The sequence below is a fragment of the Myotis nattereri genome (assembly GCF_964212035.1).
Source record: "Myotis nattereri genome assembly, chromosome: 10".
In the NCBI taxonomy this organism is placed as follows: domain Eukaryota; kingdom Metazoa; phylum Chordata; class Mammalia; order Chiroptera; family Vespertilionidae; genus Myotis; species Myotis nattereri.
The window spans coordinates 72,329,869-72,356,067 of NC_138085.1; the positions used below are offsets into that span (position 1 = coordinate 72,329,869).

Sequence of the window (26,199 nt, forward strand, 5' to 3'; positions counted from 1 at the left end):
AAGACACCATGTTTCCTTACTTTCTACCAAGGGATCTTAACCAGGAAGTCAAAGATACAGTGATGGTGCTACTGTGATTCCCAGGAGAAAAATTAACTTGACTGAACTACCACTCTGGGGCAAAATCAGAAGAGATGGGTCAGCTTTTTATGGTCTGAAAGTATGTGGAGGCCAGAAATCTTTTTTTATGGTGCCCAGTCAGCCCTAGAATTTAGATCCTGGGGCTGGAGTAAGATCAAGAATCCTGGCCAACTCAGCTGCCTCTTGGGTGGGTACCATGGTGATGGCTCAGTGCCAGCTGTGCTATCCTGATTGCCTCAGTTTATAAAACGGTCTGTGCAGCACAGCATGCTCCCAATGCCGCTGACCCCTCTGGGGGCCGAGGGCAGGGTCAGCACCACGGACAGCCCCACGATCCAGCCGCCCTTTCTTGTGCCAGAGAAGACTGGCGGTCTGGTCTGGGCTGGTCTGGGGACCGGCCTAGTCACTGCAGACTGTTCTCGGTGGTGAACGACTCATGGCGCCCAGAGCAAGCTTTCCGCCCCAGCCAGCGCCTTGCTCACGGGAGTCCGCTGTCGCTTCCAGCGCAAGCCCCAGAGACCTGCCCCTCGGGGGACCCGCTGGACTCGAAGCCGCGACCGTCATTGCTCTACAACCGGTGCATGTCCCTTGCTGACGTCAGCCGCAGCGGCCTGGAGCTATATAAGCTGGCGGCGGTCCCGGGACAGACCCCGTGTTTCCCCGGCGCCCTCAGCCCGCCCCAGGGACCGACCGGAGCGACCGGAGCTCCGTCCTGCGCTGCGCAGCCGCTCTTCCCGCACCTGTGAGTGGCCCTAGGCGCCCGCCGGACTCCCTCTGCACCAGGACTCGGCCCTCCGCTCACTCAGGGGGCCGCTAAGAGGGAGGTGGGGGGGAAAGGGTGGCACAGGACTGGGCAGCGGCTGGGGCTGCAGGGAAGGTTGCGGGCACCGGGCAGCAGCCGAAGGGGACCTGCGGGGACGCTGGACGTGCACGGGAAGGGGAGCGGTGCCACCTGCGACTGCTCCACGCGCACCTCACCCTGCGCTGCTCCTGTGTGTCCAGGGCCGGCGGCACCATGAGACTGGCCGGACGAGAGGCGCTGCTGGCGGCGCTGCTGCTTCTGGCACAGCTGCGCCCGGGGAGCAGCCAGTGGGGCCCGGAGGAGGCGGCGGCGGCCAGCGTCCGGGACCCGAGTCTGCGCTGGAGCCCCGGAGCTCGGACCCAGGGCGGCGGGGCCCGCGCGCTCCTCCTGCTGTTGGCGGAGCGCTTCCCCCACCGCGTGGGGCCCGGCAGATGGGGAGCTGGGGCCGCGGGCGAGCGGCCGCGACGGGAAGACCCCACGCTGTCCATCGACCTCACCTTCCACCTCCTGCGGACCCTGCTGGAGCTGGCGCGGACGCAGAGCCAGCGGGAGCGCGCGGAGCAGAACCGCATCCTGTTCGACTCGGTGGGCAAGTGACCCGCGGGGCCTGGGGCCCCGAAAACCTCGACCCCACCCCCACCCCCGGGCTGGCACCTGCTCGACCGGAACTGACCCATCCCGCGGGGCTGGAGCGGCCGGGGATGCCTTGAACACTCTCTGCGTTGCTAGTTTTTAATAAAAGTGCCGAAGAGCCTTTGGCCTCTGTTGTGGGGCGCGGGGAGCAGGGTGGGCGCCCACAGCGAAGCGAGGGAACTGCTGCCAGACGAGCACTTAGGAGAACGGTCCAGATCTCCATCGCCCCTAGAAGTCCCCCAGGAGCGCGTCCCTTCCCTCCACCGCACCCCCTACTCCTGGCCCGCGGCTGGGCTGGGGAATCTGTGCCTCCAATCAACGAGGTGCCCAATAGGGGTTCATTCACTCCCCCCACCCCCGCCCGCTGGTCCCAGATCCGGAGAAGGGGGGACGGGGACGGTCGCCCCCGAAGCCAAGGCTGATGGGCAGAGAAAGGAGCTGCGGATCGGGCCGCGTTAGCCTTTATTGAGCTTCCCCGGCCGCGGGTGCCAGCGGGCGCGCGTGGTCTCTGCGCAGATCCTCGAACCCGGAGCGCGGGGTCCCCACAGGGAGGCTCAGTGCAGGCCTGTCCCCGGGAAAGGACGCGCGGTGAGCGGGGCTCCGAGGAACAAGGCGACCGGACCCCGGCTCACCCCTCTCCCAGCCCGGGGGTGTCTCACTTCCCCGCCCTCTGCCCTCCCCCAGCAGAGGGAGGGTCGGCGGGAAAGAAAGTGTCGGGGGGACGTGGGAGAGGGCGCGGGGGGCGGGGATCAATGGGGATAGAGATGACATTTCATTGAAAAAGAATAGAAAGTGTCCCTCCGCCCGGCGCCAGGGGCGCCCCCTCCTGCCGGGGGCGCGGCGGCCCCGAAAAGGCGCGGAGGCTACAGGCGGGTCCCGGCCCCGCAGGGCGGGCGACCGCGGGAGGAAGGGGCAGCCCGCGGCCCCGCCGGCCGCCCTCACCTTCCGGCCGCTCCTCCTCGGGCCCTGCGCTGCCCTCTTCTCCATCCAGCGCCACCTCCTCGTCCTCTTCCTCCCCGGCCGCGCCTGGGCCGGAGGAAGACCCGTGAGGCGGTGTCCCCGAGGCCCGGCCGCCGCCCAGCGCCCCCCCCCACCCCCCGCCCGGGGTCGCCACAACCCGCCCGCGGCCCGGCCCTCCCCGCCCCTCGCCCTCACCCGGCTGGAAGTCGATGGTCCTCAGCATGTCGGCCACGTGCTCCACGCTCACGGAGAACTGCTCCATGCTCTCATAGCCCGGCTCCGGCCGCCCCGCCAGCTCCACCTTGGACATGGCCCCGACCCTGCAGCGGGGCGCGCAGCGCTCAGCACCCTCCCCCCGCCCGCCCCCTGCCCACGGCAGCGAAGCCCCCACGCCCCTTCGCTCCCTCCCGCCCCGCCTACTCACTTATTGATCAGCTCCTTGGCCTGCTGTAAGGGAGGAAGGAGGGCGAGAGTAAGCCCGGGCCAACCGCTGGCCATGGCCCACTTCGAATGCCCACCGCAGTCCCGAAGGGTCTGCAGGCAGGCGGACACATCCCCATTCCTAAGCACAAAGCGTTCTCAGAGGGGGTGACTGGCCCAAGGCCGGGGGCATGTCGGGGCCAGAGACCGGCCTTGAACCCGGGCCTTCGGGTGCCCCACCCCCTCGCCCGCTCTAGCCACTGCGCAGCCTGCCAGCCACGCCGGGGCCCACCTGCAGGTAGAGCGCCATCTGTGGCTCCTCCATGGACTGGATGGCGGACTCCACGAGCTTGGAGGAGGCCTCCAGGTGGTCCCCGTACTGGCGGATGAGGCCCCGGACACGCTGCAGCTTCTGCTCCTGCTCGCGGGCCAGCGCCTGCAGCAGCTCGCCCTTCCGCTCCTCCAGCACCGCGCACAGGGTCTCGAACCTCTGGTTCAGCAGCTGCTTCTGCCTCCGGCTGTTGTCCTGAAAGACGGGAGTGGTGACCTCTGACTTCTCATGGCGGGGAGAGCGCCCGGCTACTGCCCCGCTCCCCGCTTAGTGCAAAGCTCAGGGAGCCCAAAAGAAGAGTGACTTGTCAGTTACGCTCCAAATTAGTGGCAGAGGGAACTCCAGCCACGGGCTGCGGATGCCCAGATCTTTTCAGAAACAATAGCACAATATTTTTAGAGATACAATTGACACATAGTATCATATAAGTTTCAGGTGTATAATGTAACGATTCCATATTTGTATATATGGTGAAATGATCACCACAATGTGTCTAGTTAACATCTGTCATCATGCATACTTACACTTTCTTTTAATGTGATGAGAACTTTCAAATCTACTCTCAGCCAGTAACAATACTTTAGTCTCATGCGGGCTGTCTATGTCTCTGGGCCTGGTTTTTACTTGTTTATTTAGAACTAAATTATCACATGTAGTTTTTTCATAAAGATCCAATGAGGTAGGCGCCATAACAGTCTCATTATTGCCATTTTACGTAGTCAAAAACAAACAAAACCAAAGCACAGAGAAGTTAAGTAACTGGACCAAAGTCACAGAGCTAGCGAGGGGCAGAGCTGAGATTCGTATCTGGCAGCCTGGCTAAGCTCATCCCATTACTTGTGATCCACCTCCAGGAGCCCAGAAAGTCTCCCTGCCTCCCACCCAGGCTCACCTCAATGGTTTGGCACACCTCCTCCATCTGTGTGATCACGGCTTGCACACGGTCATTGCCCGCCACCAGCATCGCGATGCCATCACTGAGCTCACTCTGCCACACACACAGGCCAGCACTTAGGGCTGGAGGACCTGGTCTAGCACTGTACCCCTCCCACTGTAGCCAGGGCTGCCTAGGAGAGAACGGCCCCCTCACCCCACCATTGGGGCACCTTCAGGGCAGCTGTTCCAGAGACCCAGAGGGTGTGGAGCCACCCAAGAAGCGTGGAAGCACACCCGATGGACTCTGGAAGGCTGAGAGGGGGAGTCCTCTACCACCAAGTGAGACATCCGCCAAATACCCACCAGGGGCCAGGCACTGGGCTAGGTGCTTTATCTGTAGATTCATGCCTTCCATCGATTCTGAAAAATTCTTCGTGATTGTCTGTTAGGATAACATTGCTTCTTCTCCATTCTCTCTCTCTCTTTTTTTTTTATCATTGTGTGACTCTGATTAGATATGTGTTAGACCTTCTTACTCTCAACCTTCTCATCTCCTTGTGTTGCATTCTCTGCTTTTCCCCCCAGCCCACTTTTCCTATTTACAAATTCTCTCTTCAGAGAAGTCTCTCATTTAATTCATCCTTTGAATGTTTTATTCCAACAATTGTATTTTTATTTCTAAAAGCTCTATTTGGGTCTTGGTAAAGTCTGCATTTTTGATAGTCTAGTATTGCTTGGGTTTTGTTTTGTTTTTTGGTATTGCTTGTTTTTCAATCCCATCTTTTTTTATAGCGTTTTATATGCAGTGCCTTCCTATTCTTTAACAATTGCAATATCTGAATTTCTTGGAGGTATAAGTCTATAATGTTTGTTCCTGCTGATGTCAGTAATGGAGTACATTTCTTTGTGTATCAGTTGTGAGCTAATCATTGTTGTTCTTAATCTAAGAAAAGCCCAAGGGCTTAAACTGAGTTTTCGGTTTTTTTCTCCAGACAGAATTTGTATTTGCTTTTGCCAAAGCCAGGTGGTGAAACTGACCACTTCAATTCCTGGAATTCCAATTTAACCTGGGGTTCTTTGGGGTTTTCATTGCAGGTCCCCCTCTTCTAGGTGTTTGGGGGCATAGTCTCATCTTTCTAGCTCAGTAATACTGCCCGCATGTGCCCTCTGGGAACTCCTGCCTTTTCTGTGCTCACCATTCAGAGTTCTGTTCTCAGTTCACTCCGCCTTCCTCCGCCCATCCCCCTGCGGCCCCCCCCCCGCCCCCCCCACACCCGCCGCCCTGCCCCAACCCCCACTTGGAGATTTCCTTTCCTTCCTATGTGCCTACCAATATAATATTAAATTACATTTTATGTGGAATCTAGTTGTGTGATGGTGAGAGGCCTTGGGAGTATCTAGTCCACCATACTGAAGTCTCTGCTTACATCCATTATCCTATTTTATCCAGAAATAACTCTCAGAAGTAGGCATTTTCCTCCCCAGTTTACAAGTGAGGAAAGTGAGTGCCCCAGAGTTCAAGTGACGCACCCAAGGCCATCCATAGAGCTGGGACTTTAAAACCAACTGGAGTAAGAGGCTGGAGTTAGAGACCCGGATTATGCCCTCACCCCGCATGCCTGCTCCCCTGCTGCTCGATACCTTCTGGCGTTTGTAAATGGTGGGCAGTGGGGCCACCTCACAGTCCTTGTGGGCGCCAAAGACCTTGCAGAGAGAGCAGGTGGGCACCTCACAGCTCAGGCAGTAGATATTGATCTTCTCCTCTTCGTGCTCCTCACACATAAGGTGCTGCTCAGCCTTGGAGTGCAGTGGCCTGGGGGCAGTGGGCAGGGTGGCAGGAGGGTCAGGAGCCAGGCTGGGAGGGGGGCGGGTGAGGACTGAGAGTGTGAGGCCCCATGAACACCTTCCTTCAGTCTCTGCCAACCCTCACCACCTTTTCTGCCCCTGCAGCTCGGGCTGTGGCTGTGCTCTTCATCTGAGGAACAGAAGATGCTAAGGGGTAGAGGAGGCTTAGATCCAAGAATAGACTCCATTCCAGAAGGCAGAGACGTCCCACAGGGCAGGAAGTAATGGAGGGTTGGCAAGGACCCGCTAGTGGACTGCCAGCCCTTCCCAGGTGGAGAGGGAAGGCGAAGCAGTGACCAGGAATCAGAGACCACCCCAGCGGAGTGACCTGGGACAAGTCCTTCCCCTTCTCTGCTCCCCTCTCAACTCTAAACTGAAGGGGCAGGTCGATTTGGTGCCTCTCCCTTCAACCCGATGGGTTCCCAGGCGGTGCCCCAGGCCCTGCCCTCCAGAGAGACAGGGGGCGCTGACAGCTCACCGGGAAGACTCCTGCTTGTAAATGTCGATGATGTTCTCCACGAGCAGGTTTCGTTGCAGGCCGTAGACACCATGTCGGTCCAGGACAACCTCATGCCTGCAAGATGGGCAGCGGAAACGGCCTCCCGAAGACACGGTGGTGGAGCCCCGGGATTGCCACAGAGGGTTCGAGGCCTGTGGAGGCAGGAAGTGTGAGAGGACAGGCGCCATGAGGCCTGAGGGAACTGGGAGGCAGGGGGAAGGTGGAGGGGGCTGGAGAGGATGGCACCAGCTCTTTTCTATGGCTGGGCCCTCCTCTGAGAGCAGCTCAGGGTGGGTGGCCATTCAGATGTTGTTTCCCACCTTTATTTTATTACCCAGCCCACCTCGGTGAGTGTCCCTGCATCCAGAGCCTGGCTTCGGCCAAGGCCTAGTCAGAATGGGATCTCCCCAGAGGCGCCCGGCTTGGAGTTGTGAGGTGACATCGACCTTGGCAGGGAGGCTCGGGCAGGAAATGGACTTGAGGTGCTGCTGGCAATGTCCCCCAGCCTGGGCTCTCCTGGGCCACATCTGGGGGAGATGCCCTGCAGCTCCGGGCAGGGGCTCAAGCAGAGACAAGTGCTGGGGAATTCTGGGAAATCGCTCCAGGGACTGGGAACCAGGAGTCCTGGGCTGTTTTGCTGCCCTTGACACTGTTCTACTATGTACATTCGGACAATATGCCCCAGGCCACAGACGACTGGCTCAGAATTGAGGAGGTGATGGCCTGACCCAAGCTGGACAAATCAAACCTTCTCTCCAGGTGCTTGGAATTGAGACATAGAGCCTGAGGTGGCTAGACCATGTGCGGCCTTGGAACGGAAAAGACCTGTGGTGTTGGGCTGCGAGTTGACGTTGTGGCCACCCAAAATCTTGTGCAAGTAGAAATAGAAAGTGTGAGGGCTCAGAAACTATGAACAGAGAAGGCTGGTCTGTAGAGAAGAAAAGAGTCAATCTGTAGAGAGCAGCAGAGATGAAACCCTGGTAGAGACTGCTTGTTCTTCGAGATTCACCTCTTCTTAAATAACAGAGCCCCTGAGATTTTGGCAAGACACCCGGAATAAAGAACACGTGTCTGCCTAGCTGGTGTGGCTCAGTGGCTGAGCATCGACCTAGGAACCAGGAGGTCTCGGTTCAGTTCCTGATCAGGGCACATGCCCGGGTTGTGGCCCAATCCCCAATAGGGAACATGCAGCAGGCGGCCAATCAATGATTCTCTCTCTTCGTTGGTGTTTTTATCTTTCCCTCTTCCTTCCTCTCTGAAATCAATTTAAAAAAAGGACATGTGTCCAAGCCTCCCTTCCAGCTGGGTGTGGCCAAGAGACTGTGTTCTGGCCAATGGGGTGTAGATAGAAAGTTTTGTGCCATTTCTAGGGAGTATGCAGGTCCTTGAGTAACACTGATGAGATGTCACAGGGCCTTAACTCTTGTTCATATCCATAAGCCTATCATAAAATTGGTTTCGGTACCTGTTATTTCATTTAAAGTTTCGGAACCTATGCACAACGTTCAGTGAAGAGTTAGTGTATCTTTGATGGGAGAGGCATGCCCTATTCCCCCTTCCTCCTTCCTCTGATTGAAATGAAGGTAGAATGGCTCAAGTTGAAGCAGCATCTTGAGCTACGAGGTAGCCACATGTTGAGAATAGCACCAAGATAAAAGGAGTGTCTCTGATGAGGCAGTCCAGGACTGTCTACCCATACCTTCACTTGAGAGAAAAAACTAATTTTTACCTTCTTGAAATGATTGTTATTTTGGGTTTTCTGTCACAGCAGAATCTAATCCTAATCAGTTGGAAAACCACACACGCCTAGAGGGTAATAGAGACTCGTCGCCTGTGACTTGGTGCACTCCCTGCAACTGGCTTCTGTCAGATTCTCCCAATCCTAAGGTCCCGTAGGCGTGAGCAGCAGCCACCTGTGGCACCTAGAGGGCACCCAAGTCCAGAGTCCTGGTGGGTCCTCTGGTAGCAAGAAATGTAGGCCAGGTCGGAAATGCGGCCCTGTGGCCACGTGGGCAGCCTGTCTTGGGGAGAGTGACTGGCATGTTACAAAGATCACGTTTTGGGGGGATTTCTTGAGCATTATAAGAAGCAAATGATCATAAAGTTGGAACAAATTAGTTTGAGATTATCCAAGGCTGCGTTTGTCTTTCTCAGTGACTAGATTATATGAATATTGTTTAGTTTAGTTTAGTTGTGGGTTAAAGTTTAAAATCGCTGGGCTTTTGTTTGTTTTAATATTTAAAGCCCAAGTGAGTAAGGAGGACTCTAAGCCTGTAGGCTCCTGCAGGGATCTTACTTCACTTTTGTGGATGAAAAGGGGTTCGATGGCAAGGGTGACCTGATCATAAATTTCTAACTGGGCAGGTCATGGGGGGGCGGGGTAGTCATGCCCCAGGCATATAACTGTTATAGTAAAAGGCTTATCTTTGCCTTAAACAAGCCCTGTCCATTGTTCTTGTGCATCTAGGTTAACATACCTTTCAAGCTGCGAGAGAGAGAGAGAGAGAGAGAGAGAGAGAGAGAGAGAGAGAGAACGCTCATAATCTTAACTAACCTGTAATCCAAATCCTACCTTGCCTTTTCCACCTCCATGTAATCTTCCATATGTTCCTTCCTTAATTTTATTATTATTTTAAAATACATTTTTATTGATTTCAGAGAGGAAGGGAGAGGAGAGAGACCTAGAAACACCAATGATGAGAGAGAATCACTGATGGGCTGCCTCCTGCATGCTCCCTACTGGGGACTGACCCAGCAACCCAGGCACGTGCCCTCGATCAGAATTGAACCCAGGACCCTCCAGCCTGCGGGCTGACATTCTATCCACTGAGCCAAACCGGCTAGGGCTCCCTCCTTAATTTTAAATGAAGCTGCAAAAATGTTATTCTCTGGAGTATTTGAGATCTTGCTCCCTGGCATATGTCATCAGCTTGGCTCAAATAAACTCTTATAAAAAATTCTCTACAGATTTCAATGTTTCTTACGTCAACACTTTGATTAGCTGGTAGGGAGCTGATAAAGGTGTTTAGTAAATGTCTGATGGTAAAAAAAGAAAAAAGTCATATTCTAAAGCGTTGGCCCAGAGCAAAGGCAAACTCATAGGCACCCTCTCTCCGCCACCTCCCTCCCTCACTATACCCTTCCTTCCTCTGTGCTCATTATTCAACATTCAACATATGTTTTGAGGGTCTACTAAGTATCAAGCACTGTGCTGTGGGCTTTCCAGACATTTTTGAATTTAATCCTCAAGACTTCCTTGTACAGATGGTGGAGACGAACATGTACCCCCTAACTTAGACCACAAGAATTATAATGTAGGGGCTAACATCTATTGAACACTTCCTTTGTGCCAGGCTTTGCTCTAAGTCCTTTTATTTGTATTAACTCATTTAATCCTCATGTCAACCCTATGAAGTAGGTTCCACTCAGCCCCATTTTTTTATTTTATTTTATTTTTTAATTTTTTTAATTTTTTATTTTTTTTATTATTAGTTCAGCCCCATTTTAAAGATGGGAAATTGTAGCCCAGACAAGTTAAATAAATTGCACAGGGCCACCAGCTGATAGGTGGCAGGGCCAATATTTGAACTCAGGGCACTCTGACTCCAAAGTCCATCCTAATCATCAATATACCACACTTTCAGTTCCAACATTGGTCTCTATGAGTTTCAGGTAAAACAGATTTTAGTAAAGGTCATGGAGGCCAAACACCAACCTTTCGCCAACGACAGAAACAACAGCCTAAAATTCAGCTGCAGCCTGAAGCTATCTGAGCAGAGATAAGCAAATGATGACCCGTCAGATCAAAACCTCCAAGCTGTGGAACATGGTAAGGGCCCAGCTTGCAACCAGAATGACCTGCTTGTCTGTGAAAAGGAGAGGCAATAGCTCAGATCTCAGGGAGACCTCTTTCCATGGATCTACGCATGCCCCCAGGGAGAATAATTCATCAGGTTCGGTGTGAGAAATGTTCTGATGCAGCATAACTGCATCGAGACACTCAACTGTCTACTAATCCCAGTTATGCCCCTCTATGCACCAGGGAAGCCAAGGACTCAACAGAGATTGCAAACCAATGATAACCCCCAGCTAGCCGGTTTACCGTTCAGAGAACCGTGGAAGAAAGCCAAGGCAAATGGAAGGTTAAGTATAGAATTCACTTTCAGCATCAGATAAAACTACCCCTATTCAAAGAGGAGTGATAAGCCGAAGGGATCTAACAGGAGATGCAAGCCAAGATAGTGCAAAAAGAATAGGAAAAAGAAAGCATGACGAGCAAAGGACAGACGAAGAATACACTTTGGAAGAAGAATTGCTCCAAGAAATAGTACAATTTCAACATAACATTTTGAAGGAAATAAAGAAAACAGTCCCTTTGATTAAAGAAGAGATATAAGTGATCGGAGTTGGAGAAGAACAGTGAGCTGGCAGAATTTAGGAAATAAATTGAGTAAAATATATAGCAACATAGAAACAAAATGCACATTTGACACAGAAGGAACTAGAATCTATGATACTGATCCAAGTTACATAGATTGTATAAAATAACAGAGATAGAGTAATCAGGACTACATGGTACAATACAGATCGACCTGGAAGACATTTAATGCTAAATGAAACGTCTGGCACCAAAGGACAAATATTGTATGATCCCTCTTCTATGAGGACCTGGAATAGTCAGATGCATAAAGATAAAAAGCAGAGTGGTGCTTGCCAGCGGCTGGGGGAAGGGGAATGGAGAGATATTGTTTAATGGGAACAGAGTTTCAGTTTGGGAAAGCGGAAAAAGTTCTGGAGAGGGATAGTGGTGATGTTTGTGAAGAATGTGAATATTCTTTTATTTTTTTAATCCTCACCTGAGGATATTTTTCCATTGATTTTTAGAGAGAGTGGGGGAGGGGGAGAGACAGAGAAAAACATCGATATGAAAGAGACTCATCGATTGGTTGCCTTCCACATGTCCCCTGATGGTGTGTGTGTGCGTGCGTGTGATGGGGGGGTGGGGTGCGGTGGGGGGTGGGGGGTGGGGGGTGGGAGGGAACCCACAACCCCAACCCAGGTACATGCCCTGGACCAGGAATCAAACCCGAGACCTTTCCGTGTACATTCGGTGCTCTAACCACTGAACACACTGGCCAGGGCCCTTCTTTAATTTTTATTTTATTTTTAACTTTATAATTTCCAAATTTTGTACAAGCACTTCAGGTTTTGGAGAAAAACAACCCTTTACTTTTTAAAAATGCAATGATCAGGGCTGATGTGAGAGAAAAGCGGGCGCTAAAGTGCCATAAGAACCAACAAGAGAAAACGCAATTTAGTAAAGAACTGTTAGTTCAGGGCGGGATGTCTAAGAAGACACCATCTGAAGGCTGGTAGACAGGTAACAGGAGATGGTCGTTAGGAAAGAGTTTCAGGAGACCAGAGAGCCTGTAGGAGGTTAGTTACAAACAGGGATGGGAGAGGGGCTACAGCACAGCTCGCTGGGAAGCAAGTGCCACAGTCAGTGTGAGTCCCTGCCTGCCCCGAGAGGGTGGCAGCAATCAAGGAAGCCTGGGGGGGGGGGCGGGGAGGGGGGAGTCAGTAGGACGGGCCAATCCCTTGGGTGTGGGTGGGCTGTGGGGAGAGGAGGGAGTCGCAGACAGTTCTGGCATTCCAAGCCTGGATGCTTGGGTACTTAACCTGGGACAACGGCCCCCAAAAGACCCATGGCTAGAACTCAAGTGGTCAGCGAATCAGATGGAAAAATAAAATTGCATCTATATTCACTGACCTCTAGCAGAACCTGGGCACTTCCCTCCATTATGAAGGCAGGCGGCAAATCCCAGCAGTTGTAGTATTTTCGCAGCAGAAACCATGGGTATTGTCATATCACATTACAGGTGTTGATCAAGTCTCCAAAAATAATTTACGCTCATCACTACTTCCAAACTAAGTAGTTATTAGGCTCACTGCTCGATCTCATTATTTAATGTGTTAATCAAAAAGCACACGTATTCCCCTATAAAACATGTTCTAGTTATTTTGGTATTTATTCCAGTGTTTTTCAAGCTTTTTTTTTTTCATTACTGTCCCTTCCAGGAGCCTTTGTAGACAATTCCCCCTCCCCCACCCTCTGTCACTAACTCCTCTCCTTTACATTTTAATATCACAAATCTGAAAAACTTAAAAATTTATAGAAGCAAAGAGTAGAAAGCTGGTTGCCAGGAGGTGAGGGAGGAGAAATGAGAAGATGTTGGTCAAAAGGTAATCATTTCAGTTATAAGGTGAATACATTCTGGAGATCTGATGTACAGAATGGTGACTTCAGTTAATAATACTATATTGTATACTTGGCATTTGCTGAGAACACACACACACACACACACACACACACACACACACACACCGTACCTATGTGAGGTGATGGGTAGGTTAACTAGCTTGATTGTGGTAATCATTTCACAATGTATACATATATCAAATTATCACAGGGCACACCTTAAATAGATATACTTTTTGTCCATTTGTACCTTGCTAAAGCTGGGGGGGAGATCTTCTATGAAAGCATAAATAAATAAATAAAAAATTAAAAGTAAAATCACAATAAAAAAAATTTCAATACCACAGAGGCACTTGGAGCAACATCGCCCCCATGGAGAATGTGTGAGAATGCATGCTGAGTTCTAACAGTTGGTTTTCTTTCTAATCATATGCATTATATTTTATGCATTTAAAAGACGCTGTTATTTTTTCAAAACCACACACACCTTGTCTTTAAAAAGGGTCCCTAACAAAAAAAATTAGCAACAACAAAAAAAAGCGTCTCTAGGCTTCACAAACTGACCAAGGAGTCCCTGGTACTAAAAGAGATTACTGCCCTGGCCGGTTTGGCTCAGTGGATAGAGCGTTGGCCTGTGGACTGAGGGGTCCCAGGTTCGATTCCAGTCAAGGGCATGTACCTGGGTTGCAGGCACATCCCCAGTGGGGAGTGTGCAGGAGGCAGCTGGTCCATGTTTCTCTCTCCTCGATGTTTCTAACTTTCTATCCCTCTCCCTTCCTCTCTGTAAAGAAATAAATGGCATATTTAAAATAAATAAATAAAAGAGATTACTTCCTGCCCTGAGAGTAAGTCCCTGGATGGCCTCATCACAAATAGGAATTTTGTACCGTGAGGTTTACATGGCGACCTCCGTAATACATTTCCATAGCTGGTCGTCTCACATTGAGCTAAAGAGCTGTCAGCTAATATCCAGTTAGCAAAATCCGACTTTTTGCTTCTGTTTATCTTCCTATTTCAAGATTAAGAAATAATTGATGGGTTCTGTTGTACACATAAATGTCTTTGTTCTTTCCTTTCATCGTACATTGTAAGATAGTGTAAACAAGAGAGCCAGCGCCAAAGGAAAATTTCAGTGCCAATGAGGTGATGTATAAAGGAAATTCTATTTCTCCAGGAAGCAGAACACTCAGATTTATGTCCCTACGCTGTCTCTTTGTTTCTGTGACTGTAACCTATTTCCTGTGTTCTCCCCATAAAATGGCAATAACACCCATTCCACCTAACTCAGAATCACGCATGTGATTTTAAAGCACTGCTCTAGACCTTAGCAATATATGACCACACAGAACCACAGGGCATGAAATAAATGCTCTTCCTTCACAGTGAATAAATGGAATGGAATGGAATAAAACAAATAAGTGGAGTGTAATCCTAGGCGATATTCAAGGCTTCTCTGTAGCATGCGCGCCGTGAGTTGTCATTCTTTTAGACTCTACGGTGCCTTCGATTTCCTTGGCAACATTTCACAGCATCAAACAGAAATGTTCCGTCTAGGCCAGCGGTTCTCAACCTGTGGGTCGCGACCCCTTTGGCGGTCGAACGACCCTTTCCCAGGGGTCTCCTGAGACCATCCTGCAGATCAGATATTTACATGACGATTCATAACAGCAGCAACATGACAGTGATGAAGCAGCAACGAAAATAATTTTATGGTTGGGTCACAACATGAGGAACTGTGTTTAAAGGGCCAGAAGGTTGAGAACCACCGGTCTAGAAAGATGCTTTGTGAATGCAGTTACTCTAGCAAGTCTATACTTATGTCAGAATGTTCTCCTTCCTTCCAGCTACCCAGAGTGATGCTGATTTGGGATACTGGCCCACCACGCGAGGTGGGGAGGGGGGCACATTGGAGGTGTTGGAGCCATTCGCCCCCGGTGACTAATAGTGGGCCAGGCCGGTCCTCTGAGCCCGCCCTGGAGCACGCGGGAGAAACCAGGCATTTGGAGACGAGCCGGAGAGCCTGAGAAGAACGCAGGTGCTGACAAACGCCAAGTTGTGGGTGGGAGAGGGATCGGAGTGGGGGCTGGCTCTGCCTGACGGAGCCCAGCCAAGAGCCCAGCACAGCGTTCTGCGAAGGGAGGCTGGCTGAACGGAAGAGGGGCAGGCAGAAGAGGGCCTCCAGGTAAGACACTAGCAATGGAAGGGGAAGGTCTTCAGAATGAAACCCATCATAATTCTTGAACTTGTAGAATCCAGTTGTTAGACTTACAAGGATGTTAAGGATCAGTTTAATCATCCTTTTCATCTCTTTCATGTGCGTGCGTAAGAGGCTTGAAGAGGTGAAAGAGCCAGGTGTACCTCACAGGGCAGGTTAAGGAACTGGTTTGAGGAGATCCCAGGAATGCTACGCTGCAGTCTAGGTTTTTGTTTCCCTAAATCAAGTTTCTTCCCTAAAGGCAGTAAGATCTTTAACCCTGCTTCAAGGTCAGTGCAACTCACAAAATGTCAACAAAACGATGTCTCCCAGCGGAGAGGGGCCAGGGCTGGGCTGGAGCCCTCAGGAGCAGGTGGAAGTGGTCGAGGAGGCCGGCTGTGTAGGGTTTCACTGCAGGCCTGTGCCTGAGAACAACAGGTCTTAACAATTAACCCATAAAGAACTGGCCTTCAGGGAGGAGTGACAAAACACAGAGGTCATCTCTTTCCCTGACCGCCCTGCAGGAGAGAAGGAGGCTCCTGTCTTGATATTCCCATCGCGGTACATCTCTCCCTAGATGGCGGTCCTCCAGAAAAGCTGTGCTTGAACCATCTTCTCACAAGGCCTTCTGGCTGTCTGTTCAGCTCACAAACAAGTGCCCACAGCGAAGAGGGGGCAGGAATAAAAATAAACGGAAGGCTTGTTTTAAACTAGTTCAGGAGCGAACCGAGTTTACAAATCAGAAACGCATGCGAAGATGTTTGTGTCAAACGCCCACACCGACAGCTTTCTTCTAGTCAAAATGCTCGGTTGCTGAGTGGGTACAGGGTGGGGAGAGAGGAAGGGAGAAATTCAAGGGGGCTAATAGTGTGCTTTGGTGTTTTATGATGTTTAAACTGAGAGAGAGAGAGAGAGAGAGAGAGAGAGAGAGAGAGAGAGAGAGAGAGAGAGAGAGAGAGAGAGAGATTACAGCTCTAATGAAAACTAGTTAAACCATGATGAAACTGCCGAAACCGGTTTGGCTCAGTGGATGGAGCATTGGCCTGCGGACTGAAGGGTCCCAGGTTCGATTCCGGTCAAGGGCATGTACCTGGGTTGCGGGCATATCCCCAGTTGGAGATGTGCAGGAGGCAGCTGATCAATGTTTCTCTCTCATCGATGTTTCTAACTCTCTATCTCTCTCCCCTCCTCTCTGTAAAAAATCAATAAAATATATATTTAAAAAACAAAAAAACCATGATGAAACTATGTAAAAATATGGGTCAAGAGCTTGAAAGTAATATGCAAACATGAAAATAATGGTGTTGGGGAGGTAGGATTATGGGTAATTTCCTCCCAGACCCTCAATACTATCGCACATTTTCAATGAAACTTTTAACTTTTCAAATATTTTTTCCTTGCTTTAGTTTTACCTGCTGTTAGAAAATCACAGTTCTCTAAAATTCCTGTTTGTTGTCCATCACAGCAGTTTTTAGAACAGCAAAACACTGAACACCATCTAAACGTTTTAGAGGACTGATTAAATACAGGGTGTCCCCAAAAATGTATATATACTTTGAATAATTATTAATTTCAATGGGTTAAATCTGATGCTTCTTTCATTAGAAGCATCAATTGAGCTATCAACTGTTAAGTGAATATACATTATATATATTTTTTATTGATTTCAGAGAGAAAGGGAGAGATAGAAACAGCAATGATGAGAAGGAATCATTTATTGGCTAACTCCTGCATGCCCCCTACTGGGGATTGAGCTCACAACCCGGGCATGTGCCCCTGACCAGAATCAAACCCTGGACTCTTCAGTCCACAGGCTGGTGCTCTATTCACTGAGCCAAACCTGCTAGGGCTGAATATACATTTTTGAGGACACCTTGTAGACCGTGGTCCAGTCATAATAATGGAACATCATACAGCCATTTGAAAAGGAGGGGGGCCCCAACCGGTTTGGCTCAGTGGATAGAGTGTCGGCCTGCAGACTGAAGGGTCCCAGGTTCGATTCCGGTCAAGGGCATGTACCTGGGTTGCGGGCACATCCCTAGTGGGGAGTGTGCAGGAGGCAGCTGGTTGATGTTTCTCTCTCATCGATGTTTCTAACTCTCTATCCCTCTCCCTTCCTCTCTGTAAAAAAAAAAAAAAAAGAAAGAAAGAAAATGGGGGGTGGGGGGAGGAAAACATGAATCTGAATGTGTGGATATGGAACAACTGCCAGAAAAAGTGCACAAAGGCAGGTGTAGGACAATGAGTCTAGTTTAAATATATGTATACTAGAGGCCCGGTGCACGAAATTCGTGCACAGGTGGGGTCCCTCCGCCTGGCTGGTGATTGGTGCTGATCAGGGCTATCTCGCCCAGTTCCAATTGGGGCTGATTGGGGCTGGTGGCTGGGGAGGGACCATGGGAGGGCTCTGTGGGAGGGCTCCAGGGTGTGTCTGGCCCTGCCTTGCCCAGTTCCAATCAGCTGGACCCCAGCAGCAAGCTAACCTACTGGTTGGAGCATCTGCCCCCTGGTGGTCAGTGAACATCATAGCGACCAGTTGGTCAACAGCTTGGTCAGACACTTAGCATATTAGGCTTTTATATATATAGATACACACACACACACACACACACACACACACACACACTTGTGCCTATCCATGGAAATTTTCTGGAAGACCATCAAGAACTCTGGTAATGGCTACCTCCATCTGGAGTAGGGAGCACTAAGGTGGAGATTCACTTTTCATGATGTAAACTTATATACTGTTTAAAAAATGTGTGAGTGTGTGTGTGTGTGTGTGTGTAATATAATATACTTGTATCATTTTTATAAGTTCTATTAACTTTCTAGGCAATGTTCTAAGGGTATTTTTCCTAAGTGGCTTGAAGCTAGAGAAATCAGAAGTCCTATTCTTGTCCCTATACTTAGAAAACAGACAATCTGATTATGCCTAGAGTTGTCAAAATGTGGAGGCAATGTGTGAAGAAACTAAATATGCTCATCTTTCAGAGGGAGATCTACTGAGAAGAACATGCATAAGTGCAGCCGAAGAACTGGGTCAGCCTCCCACCAGGCCGGCCCAAATAAAGCAGCGAGAAACAAGCTGTTCAGCCTCCTCTGCCTGGAGGCCCAGGGGGCTCTGCACTTGAAAAGATCCACAGAACCACCCGAAGCCCTAAGCACCACATCATCCCCCAAGTACCCTGCACCGGGTTGGCCCAAAGTGTCCTCAGGAGTCTCAGGGCCCAGGCCAGTACTCCAGAGCTTCAAGGAATCAAAGCAGGTACGCCCGGATGCAGAGGCCTGCCTTGAATAGGGAGGCCATGCAAACATCTCCTGGCCTCCTGTGCCTGCCTCCCTCTGCCTGAGGATACTACGTGCATCGCTTTAATAGTCGTACCACTTTTTACAGACAACATTCGCTTCACTTTCCAAACTCCCATTTGCTTCCCCATATTTCAGGCTCTCATGAAAGGATGTTTCCTTCTAAATTCATGAGAAGGGAAGGCAAAATCTTCTGGGCATTCCGTCCTAGACATCTCAATCTGAAAGATGTTCAGAGACTTCCCCAGACCAAGGGAAAGACCTAGGTGGGGAAGGTAGAGCCTCTCGTGTGTGACTTGGCGCCCGGGGTAGGGAGGCCTAACCGTCAGTCTAGGCCCCCCGAGAGGGAACATCACTGGCTCCGAGATCCTCTAGAGCCAATAGCCTCATAGAGGAATAGGAGATGGGCATGGGGCTCGATGGGAAGATGGCAGGAAAGGCTATGGGGCTGGGTATCAGTGAAGATGGCAGACAACCGACAAAGGGTGGGTCCCAGGCCCCAGCTGAGGACGGCCTGGCTTAGGGAGCCCGTTACTTCCCCTCCAAACATGCTGCCCCGAAGAGCTTAAAAGGGAAGCATTTTCTTGGTTAAGTTCAAAATCACTGTTCAACACACTTCCTCATAATTTCTGGTACCGATGAAGAATGTGTGTTCATGACGTCCCTTATCACTGCCATGCATACTAAGCAGGCCAGCTCTGTCTATTCAGAGTTTTCACTTCATTAGCAAGAGGGGTGTGTGTGTGTGTGTGTGTGTGTGTCCCCTTCCCCTCACTCTTCCTGAACTTTGCCCCATTTTGTGGATGACCGAACCTATACCAGTGACACAGGGCAAGAAAGAAAGCCCATTTATAAACCATCCTGGTATACGCCGCTCTTCTTTTTGAACCAGCAGCTAAAATGATATCTGTGGATCTGATTAGGTCTGCTTTGCCCCGTGACCACACATAAACCCAAACTGGTTGCATTTCTGGGAAGTAAAATTTGTTCTCCGCCTTCTCTCTAAGGCACCTCAATCCTTTGTGACCAGCAGGCTCCTTGATGACTAGTCAGGAGTGGGGCCCAGGCCTGACTCTATCAAGTGGGGAGAATTCCCAGACCCCCCCACTGTCTAATTCTGCCTCCCACACATGGATGCACTGATCTCTGCGGTAGTTTCCCTGTCATCATGGCCTTTCTCACGGGGTTTATTTTGTAATATTTCATGATGTCAACGCTGTTTTCTCCAGGTTGTCCATAATGTTCTCGAAATCTGAAACTCCAAACTGGAATGCAGAGTCCAGTACAGACTGACGCAGCCTGGGGCAGGACCACCTCCCTCCTACTTCCTGCGGGGTCTTCTTTCCTCTGTAGATACCACCGTCCCAGCTGCTGTCCGAGCACAGGCTGACCTCGCAGCCTGCAGAGCCACTGCTGACTCATGCTTACTCTGGGGTCTCCTAGAACCCCGGCTCTTCTTCCCTTCAGCCAGGACAGCCCCACCCGTCGGGTCCCATTGAGAACTCTGCCCATCACCTGCAGGGGAGTAGGGGGAAGTGGGCGGGGGGCTCAGCTCTGATGAGAAGTCTCCCACTAGTCCACCTTCACCGGGCCCCGCCCCCGCCCCCGCCCGGGCCCACCTGGAAGACGTCGTTGGCACACTTGCGGCACAGGTTGTGCTGGCAGGGCAGGATCACCACCGGCTTGGAGAACATCTCCAGGCAGATGGGGCAGATGAGCTGCTTCTCCAGGTTGTCCATGCTGTGTGCATCCCCTAGCAGCGGCTTGAAACCCACTGCGAAGTTCATCCCCTCAGTGATGGTGCCGACCTCGGCCTTGGCCCAGACCTGGCCTTGCCTCGCTGCCTCTGGACCCCTCCTCCCTCCCTCAGTCTGCGGATTCTTCTGCTGCCTCTGAGGCTCACTCTGGAACTAGCTCTGCTCTCTCCCCTGTCCCTTCCTCTGACAGTATGCTGCGTCCTTAGCTGTTTTCAGACACGTCTCCTCTCTCTCCTCTTTGCCCTGTGCCGCAGCCACGCGCAGGCAGCTTTCTCTAGCCCTCACTTACTCCCCGAGCAATGGCCCCTGGAAATTTCTCCTTTTCTTCCCCAAACGACTCCTGTTCGCTCTAGAGGCAGCACTGTTTGTCCCTCACTCCCAGAGAGCAGATTAACGTTAAGGTGGGGGTGGGGAGCAAGGGGCCTCTGTGTGACATTCCAGCTCCCAATTTAGCTCCTGTAAGGCGAGCCACAGCTGTCACTGAACGAACGAGTGACCCTGACTCACTCAGGAATGGGTGACTCTTGGGCAAGAGCAGGGGTGAGCGTCACCGCTTCTGGGGAAAGGTGGGCCGGCAAAGGTACCGAGCGCGTACTTGCTCTCACTCAGAAGCCCCCGTGAGCCCCTGGGCCCCGCTCAGCTCCGGCTTGGGCCCTGCTTCCAGGGCAGTGCCAGGCATGACAGCGTAAGTCGGCCTGCTGGAGAGGGACCACCCATGGCTCAGGGAGCGAGGGCTGATCTTGGCCAGTGAGAATGTCTGTCTCCCCGGCTTAGCCAGCAACCCCGGTCTGCTTCCTCTGAGCCCCACGATTCACAACAGCAGCACCTGAGACCAGACAGGCTCTGGTCCAACACTTCTGGTCCACGCTGTAGTTGTTTTCTAATCCTTGCCCCAGGATATTTTCCCTCCATTGATTTTTAGAGAGAGTGGAAGGGAAGGGGAGAGACAGAGAGAAACATTGATGTGAGAGAGACCCATCGACTGGTTGCCTCGCGCACACGCCCTGACCGGGGCCAGGGATGGAGCCTGCAACTGAGGTTCGTGCGCCCGACCGGAATCAGACCCGGGATCCTTCAGACCATGGGCCGATGCGCTAACCACTGAGCAAGTCGGCCGGGGCTGGTCCACTTTTGTTCTTGCCCCAAACTTTCTTACATCGCCCTAGGAAAAGAAGCTCTAGAGGCTACAGCTGGCAGTGATGCCAGGGCCTAGAACGACCTCATGATCTTGCCCCCGAGAAAGGATGGCGTTCTGACCCACGAACACATCACTGGAGCTACTCCAAGGACTTGATATTTGTTGGGAAATTGAGAGAAGCTGAGCTGGGCAGAAAGGACCTGAATGCCAGGGACCTATTTTGAGCACCAGGGGAATCGGCCTCCAGGGAAACTTTAGAGCTGACAAAGTCATGGTCACACGGCCCCGGGAGGCCTCGGCCCCAGCTCCAGAGTCCTGGGCGCCCCTCTCCAGGGCGACTGCTCTCAGCCGTGAGCACCGGTCCTCACAGGCCTCTCTCCACCCTAGGCACAGCTGGTCTTTTGGGCCCCACATATGCACTGGAATTGGACAAAAGCTCTTTTATTTACTGACATTCTTCAGCCCTTCTCCCGGTCAGGACAGACAAGTATGAGGACGTACAAAACTCTGACCCTGGTGGATGGGAAATAAATGCTGGGGAGAGGATACCAAACGGTTGTGTGAAGAGGCCCGAGTGGGAAAAGGGTCTGTAAACGTACAATCATTTCCCTATCGTGGGTTTCATGCCTCTGTTTTGAAAACAGCCTGCATCAGAGGTGGTGAAAGAATGGAGGCAAACAGGCACCGACTGAGAACGTCAGGCAACCACAGGGCCCATGCTGATGGGGTGATGCTGGCAGCTGCCGCCCAGGGACAACCCACAAGCGGGAGAACTACCCGAGCCTCAAACGCATTCGTCCTGTCCCCGGCTGACGCGTGGTGGCATGGAATGAGGTTGGTGATGCTAAGGGTATGGGCACCAGAAGAAGGTGGGGCCGGTCCCACCCGGAAAGGAGCACTGTCTTAGGAATGAGTCTGATGCTAAGAGTCCTTGGTGCAGAGTTGCAACGAAGGAGGATTAATGGTACCACAGCTCTGGGACTGGATCCACTCTGCTCAGCTTTCTGGATTGGGTGGAGATATCACAAGTGACTCAGGGACCCTACCCAGCTGACATGGGCTCAAATCCCAAAGGAGGCGCGGGGAACAGGATGCTGGGGAGAAGTCTATCACCACCGCCTGAGATCTCTCAAGGCTAGGGCTGGGGGGGTGTGTGTCTGCTCTCTAACATTAAAATTGGGACCGGAGCTAAAAAAGAAGAGTCGCTGTGCGACCCTGTATGGCCAAGGTGAGTGACGCCGTCAGGGGCAGAGACTGCATCCTCACTGGGATGGACGCCATCAGTGCTTCTCGAGTTGGGATTCTTACAAGAAGAGGGGAAATGCAGGGTCAATGTCAGGACAGGGCTACTTGCTCCTCTCTTCGATGTGTCCAGTGGACTGGGCAGCGGACGTCACCTTCATTGGGTAGCACCTAAGGAGAGAAGTTGACGTCTTATTAACTAGAAGGAATGAGCACCCAGATTGTAAAGCAAGCCCCCTATAGGTCAAGCTATAAACACTTATAGTTCATACTTTAGGGCTATAAACTTTCCATTAAAGACACATCTAAAATTAGTGTATATTCTTTTCTTTTTTAAAAATCTATTTTTATTGATTTCTGAGAGGGAGAGGGAGAGGGAGAGATAGAGATAGAAACATCAATGATGAGAGAGAATCATTGATCGGCTGCCTCCTACACCCCGCATCCCCCCACTGGGAATCGAGCCCACAACCCAGGCATGTGCCTTGACCAGGAATCGAACCGTGACCTCCTGTTCATAGGCTGACACTCAACCACTGAGCCACACCAGCCGGGCTGTATATTCTTTCCTTATCCTTTAGTTATCGCTGCATTTCAGTTTTCATACCCCACTCTTCTTCATCTTTTAATTATCTTCACTATCATTTTCTTCCGATTTCCTAAAAGTGGCTTTGTTTCCTGTGGTGGAATTTGAAAAACATACGTAAACAGGAACAATTTTTTCAGCCTACTGGTGAGAAAACTGTTGCCTTGCAGTTACACATGAGCACCATTAGGTGGCACTGGTGTGGATTCCATTCGACTCACACTTGGAAGTTTAACTAGTTGGAGTGGGGAAAATCTCAGACACTTCATCTTCCTTTTGAATAGACGACATCCTCTAACTTGTCTTCAACTACTACCTTTCCTAGGCACACCCTCCCACCCATTTCTTAACTTAACTCCCACCATTCCTTAGCTTACCTGCCCAGAGGCCAGCGTGACATCCAAACTGTCAGCTTGTAGCATAAGCCCTTCAGAAAACAAGTGTCTCCCCTCCCCTCTCTCCACTTTGCCCCAATACCGACTTGAGACTCTCCTGTTTATGGTTCACAGTTTCATCCTAAACCACTCTTCCCGTTCCTAACCCAGCTCTGACCTTGTCCCTGTCCGTGGTTCTCACCCGCTTGCCCAGGCTGGGTCTGGACGTTCTGCTCGTATTTTCTCCTCGCTATGTCCTCGGGGGGCGGCTTTAGTGTCCCACAGCAAAAGCAGCAGCAACAGCAGCAGCAGCAACAGGTGAGTAGAACACACAGGAAGACAAGTGTCTAAAAGGCGGGAAAGGATGGCCTCAGTCTACAGAGCCATTCCAGCTCCCCTCCCGCATCCTCCGAGCACCCAGAAAATGAGACAAAAACCATTTGTCCTCGGAGAGGAGGGGCAGTGCCCTTGGTGAGGGGGTCACCCTTTCTTCCTTATTTTTAAGGGACTAGGCCAGAGATGGCGAACCTTTTGAGCTCGGCGTGTCAGCATTTTGAAAAACCCTAACTTAACTCTGGTGCCGTGTCACCTATAGAAATTTTTTGATATTTGAAACCATAGAAAAACAAAGACTTATATTTTTGATATTTATTTTATATATTTAAATGCCATTTAACAAAGAAAAATCAACCAGAAAAATGAGTTCGTGTGTCACCTCTGACCCGCGTGTCATAGGTTCGCCATCACTGGACCAGGAATACTTGTGTACCTTGAACCAACAACTGTTCATCATAAAATAGTATCTGACGCCGTCTTCACCAAAGTGATCGTATAAATACAATCCCAACGAGCCATGCCGGTCGTAGATTTTCCGCTTCTTTTCATCACTCAGTACAGAGTGAGCAGCGTTGATCTCTTTGAATATTTCTGCTGCTTGAGCATCCCCTGGATTTTTGTCTGGGTGATACTTCAAGGCCAGTCTCCTACCAAGGCAATATCCAAAAGGGGGGTGGGGAGAGAATAGGGAGTAGCTGGGGAGGGAGGGGTAGGATGAAAGACAGGGATAGGTTTCCAGATAGTGACGAAGGAACACCTCAACTGTCCAATATTAGATGTGGTACAAAGAATGGAGGCAAGCAGGCCAAGTCTAAATTCCTTCCCACGCCACACTGAAGAGGATGGTGGCCCCACCCAGCCCCAAAGTGTTTTGTGTGTGTGTGTGTGTGTTTTTTTTTAAATGGGCCAGAGAGCAAAGTAGAGAGACATGGGTCTAAGGGGGTGAAAGGGCTTCATAAGAGGCTGAGGTCTGAACCTGTAGGCCTTTTTGATCTCATCAGGTGAGGCGCCCTTCTTGAGCTCCAGCACTGCGTAGAGGCTCGTCCCGGTCTTGGACAGCCGGCGGGCTGCTTCGTCCACGTGAGTCATGATCTGGTCAAGTGAGAGCGGCCACAGGCCAGGCTGCAGAGACGTGAACTCCCAGTGGCAGGAAACGCATTGCCTTCAGGGGCAAATGGCTACAAAGGGACACGCAAAAGACAACGGTGAGTGGGAGCTGTGCCTCGCAGGAGAGTGCCGGTTCCCAGAGAAGACATTCAAATTCCATTAAAAATTTTTTTTAAAAAAATATTAATTTGAGAGCTAGAGGGAGGGAGACAGCTTGAGATGTGCTGCTCCACTTCTTTATGCATTCACTGGTTACTTCTTGCCTGTGTCCTCACTGGGGGCTGAACCCGCATCCTTGGGGTATCTGGAGGATGCTCTAACCGACTGATGCCCAGGGCCAGATTCAAACTTTAGAGAGGAAACCTCTCACGTCACCCGGTGTCCTCACACCGCACGATGCAGACCTCCGGCCGCCCCACATCCTAGACAGCGGTACCCAAGGGGAGGTCTCAACACGGGAGGAGACTGGTTCCGTCCAGAGCTCCTGGGGCCTTAAGTCAACAGCCCTGGTCGTGCCCACACTCCTGGCTGGTGTGAGAGACCCGGGCAGCCTCAGCCCCGCGCAGACGGGTCAGGAGTCTGCACAGCACAGTGTCTGCGGGAGACACTGCGCATCACACCCGGGACACCCAGCCCGGCCCAGGGCGGCGCTCACAGCCAGGCCAGGGGCTGCATTCCTCCCTGGCCCCCCCTCTCACCCCCCCATCCCTGCCCCTCGGAGACGGGGCAGCGAAACAAACCGAGGCTGAAGCGGGAGAGAAAGGGGGCAGCTGTAGGGCCGGGGTAGCTGTAGGGCCCGGCCAGCGACCAGCAAGGGGACAGGGAGTGAGACCCGGAGATGGGGAGCGCCTGCGAGGATGTGGCCCAGGAGAACCGGGGCAACGAGCTCGGCAGGGGGCGCTCCGGCTCCCCAGGCCCCCTGTGCTGGGTGGACTCCCCGCCGGACCCGACCGGCCTCTACCTCCTTTCAGCCAGCCGGGCCGGCCTTCCACACCCTCCGCCAGGGCGTGAACCCTCACACCGCGGGGCCAGCGGCCCTCTGCGCCTGCGCACTGTGTCGACACTCGGGGTCGTTTTTTGGCGCCACCGGAAGGTCTGGGAGGCGAGGCTGAGCGAGCCCCGGGACTTATTTCGCTCGCGGGAAACCTGAGCGTAGGGATACGCCAGGCGCCTGCAGACCAGGGCCGCGTGGCATCTTTTGCAGCCCCTGCCGCGGGCAGCTCTTCTCCGCTGGGAGGGAGCCACCTCGCTGGTCAGCGTCCTGGCTCGGGGACTCACTGAAGGAAAGATAATGGGCTTGCAGGAGGGGCTGTGTGAGCAGTATGGCTGCTGCACGCTTTTCTCAAGGCGGGTATTACCTTCCCAGTCTTCTTTCTCACCTTCTTGTCTTTCCCTCCCACCTGGAAACCGGTGCACGTCCTTTAAGACTCACCTCGAATGTCAGTATTCCTGG

At 51.7% G+C, this 26,199-nt stretch overlaps 3 protein-coding genes across 12 annotated transcripts; 1 reads left to right on the forward strand and 2 right to left on the reverse strand.

Moving 5' to 3' along the window:
* Nucleotides 1–142: 142 nt before the first annotated feature.
* On the forward strand, nucleotides 143–1,637 carry UCN (urocortin). Its single transcript, XM_081101174.1, has one exon. It carries the CDS (start codon nucleotides 1,097–1,099, stop codon nucleotides 1,478–1,480), a length of 384 nt encoding a protein of 127 aa, XP_080957300.1. The 5' UTR covers nucleotides 143–1,096; the 3' UTR covers nucleotides 1,481–1,637.
* TRIM54 (tripartite motif containing 54) lies at nucleotides 1,603–20,366 on the reverse strand. Of its 2 annotated transcripts, XM_081101171.1 has the most exons (9): nucleotides 19,826–20,366; nucleotides 6,427–6,599; nucleotides 5,745–5,916; nucleotides 4,120–4,215; nucleotides 3,189–3,422; nucleotides 2,901–2,923; nucleotides 2,672–2,796; nucleotides 2,459–2,542; nucleotides 1,603–2,081 (listed from the first exon to the last, which is right to left on the reverse strand). In XM_081101171.1, exons 1-9 carry the CDS (start codon nucleotides 19,991–19,993, stop codon nucleotides 2,071–2,073), a joined length of 1,086 nt encoding a protein of 361 aa, XP_080957297.1. In that variant the 5' UTR covers nucleotides 19,994–20,366; the 3' UTR covers nucleotides 1,603–2,070. The 2 variants fall into 2 exon arrangements, with proteins under 2 accessions (XP_080957297.1, XP_080957298.1); XM_081101172.1 differs by lacking the exon at nucleotides 4,120–4,215 and having other exon boundaries at nucleotides 1,940–2,081; nucleotides 19,826–20,332.
* Nucleotides 20,367–21,526: 1,160 nt separating this feature from the next.
* Nucleotides 21,527–25,795, reverse strand: DNAJC5G (DnaJ heat shock protein family (Hsp40) member C5 gamma). 9 transcript variants are annotated; one of them, XM_081101178.1, is made up of 6 exons: nucleotides 25,708–25,776; nucleotides 24,616–24,817; nucleotides 24,073–24,286; nucleotides 23,506–23,650; nucleotides 22,951–23,021; nucleotides 21,527–22,514 (listed from the first exon to the last, which is right to left on the reverse strand). In XM_081101178.1, the coding sequence occupies exons 2-5, from the start codon at nucleotides 24,726–24,728 to the stop codon at nucleotides 22,969–22,971; spliced, it is 525 nt and encodes a 174-aa protein (XP_080957304.1). In that variant the 5' UTR covers nucleotides 24,729–24,817; nucleotides 25,708–25,776; the 3' UTR covers nucleotides 21,527–22,514; nucleotides 22,951–22,968. The 9 variants fall into 9 exon arrangements, with proteins under 9 accessions (XP_080957304.1, XP_080957301.1, XP_080957305.1 ...); XM_081101175.1 differs by having other exon boundaries at nucleotides 24,073–24,334; nucleotides 25,487–25,770; XM_081101179.1 differs by having other exon boundaries at nucleotides 25,487–25,755.
* Nucleotides 25,796–26,199: the final 404 nt, after the last annotated feature.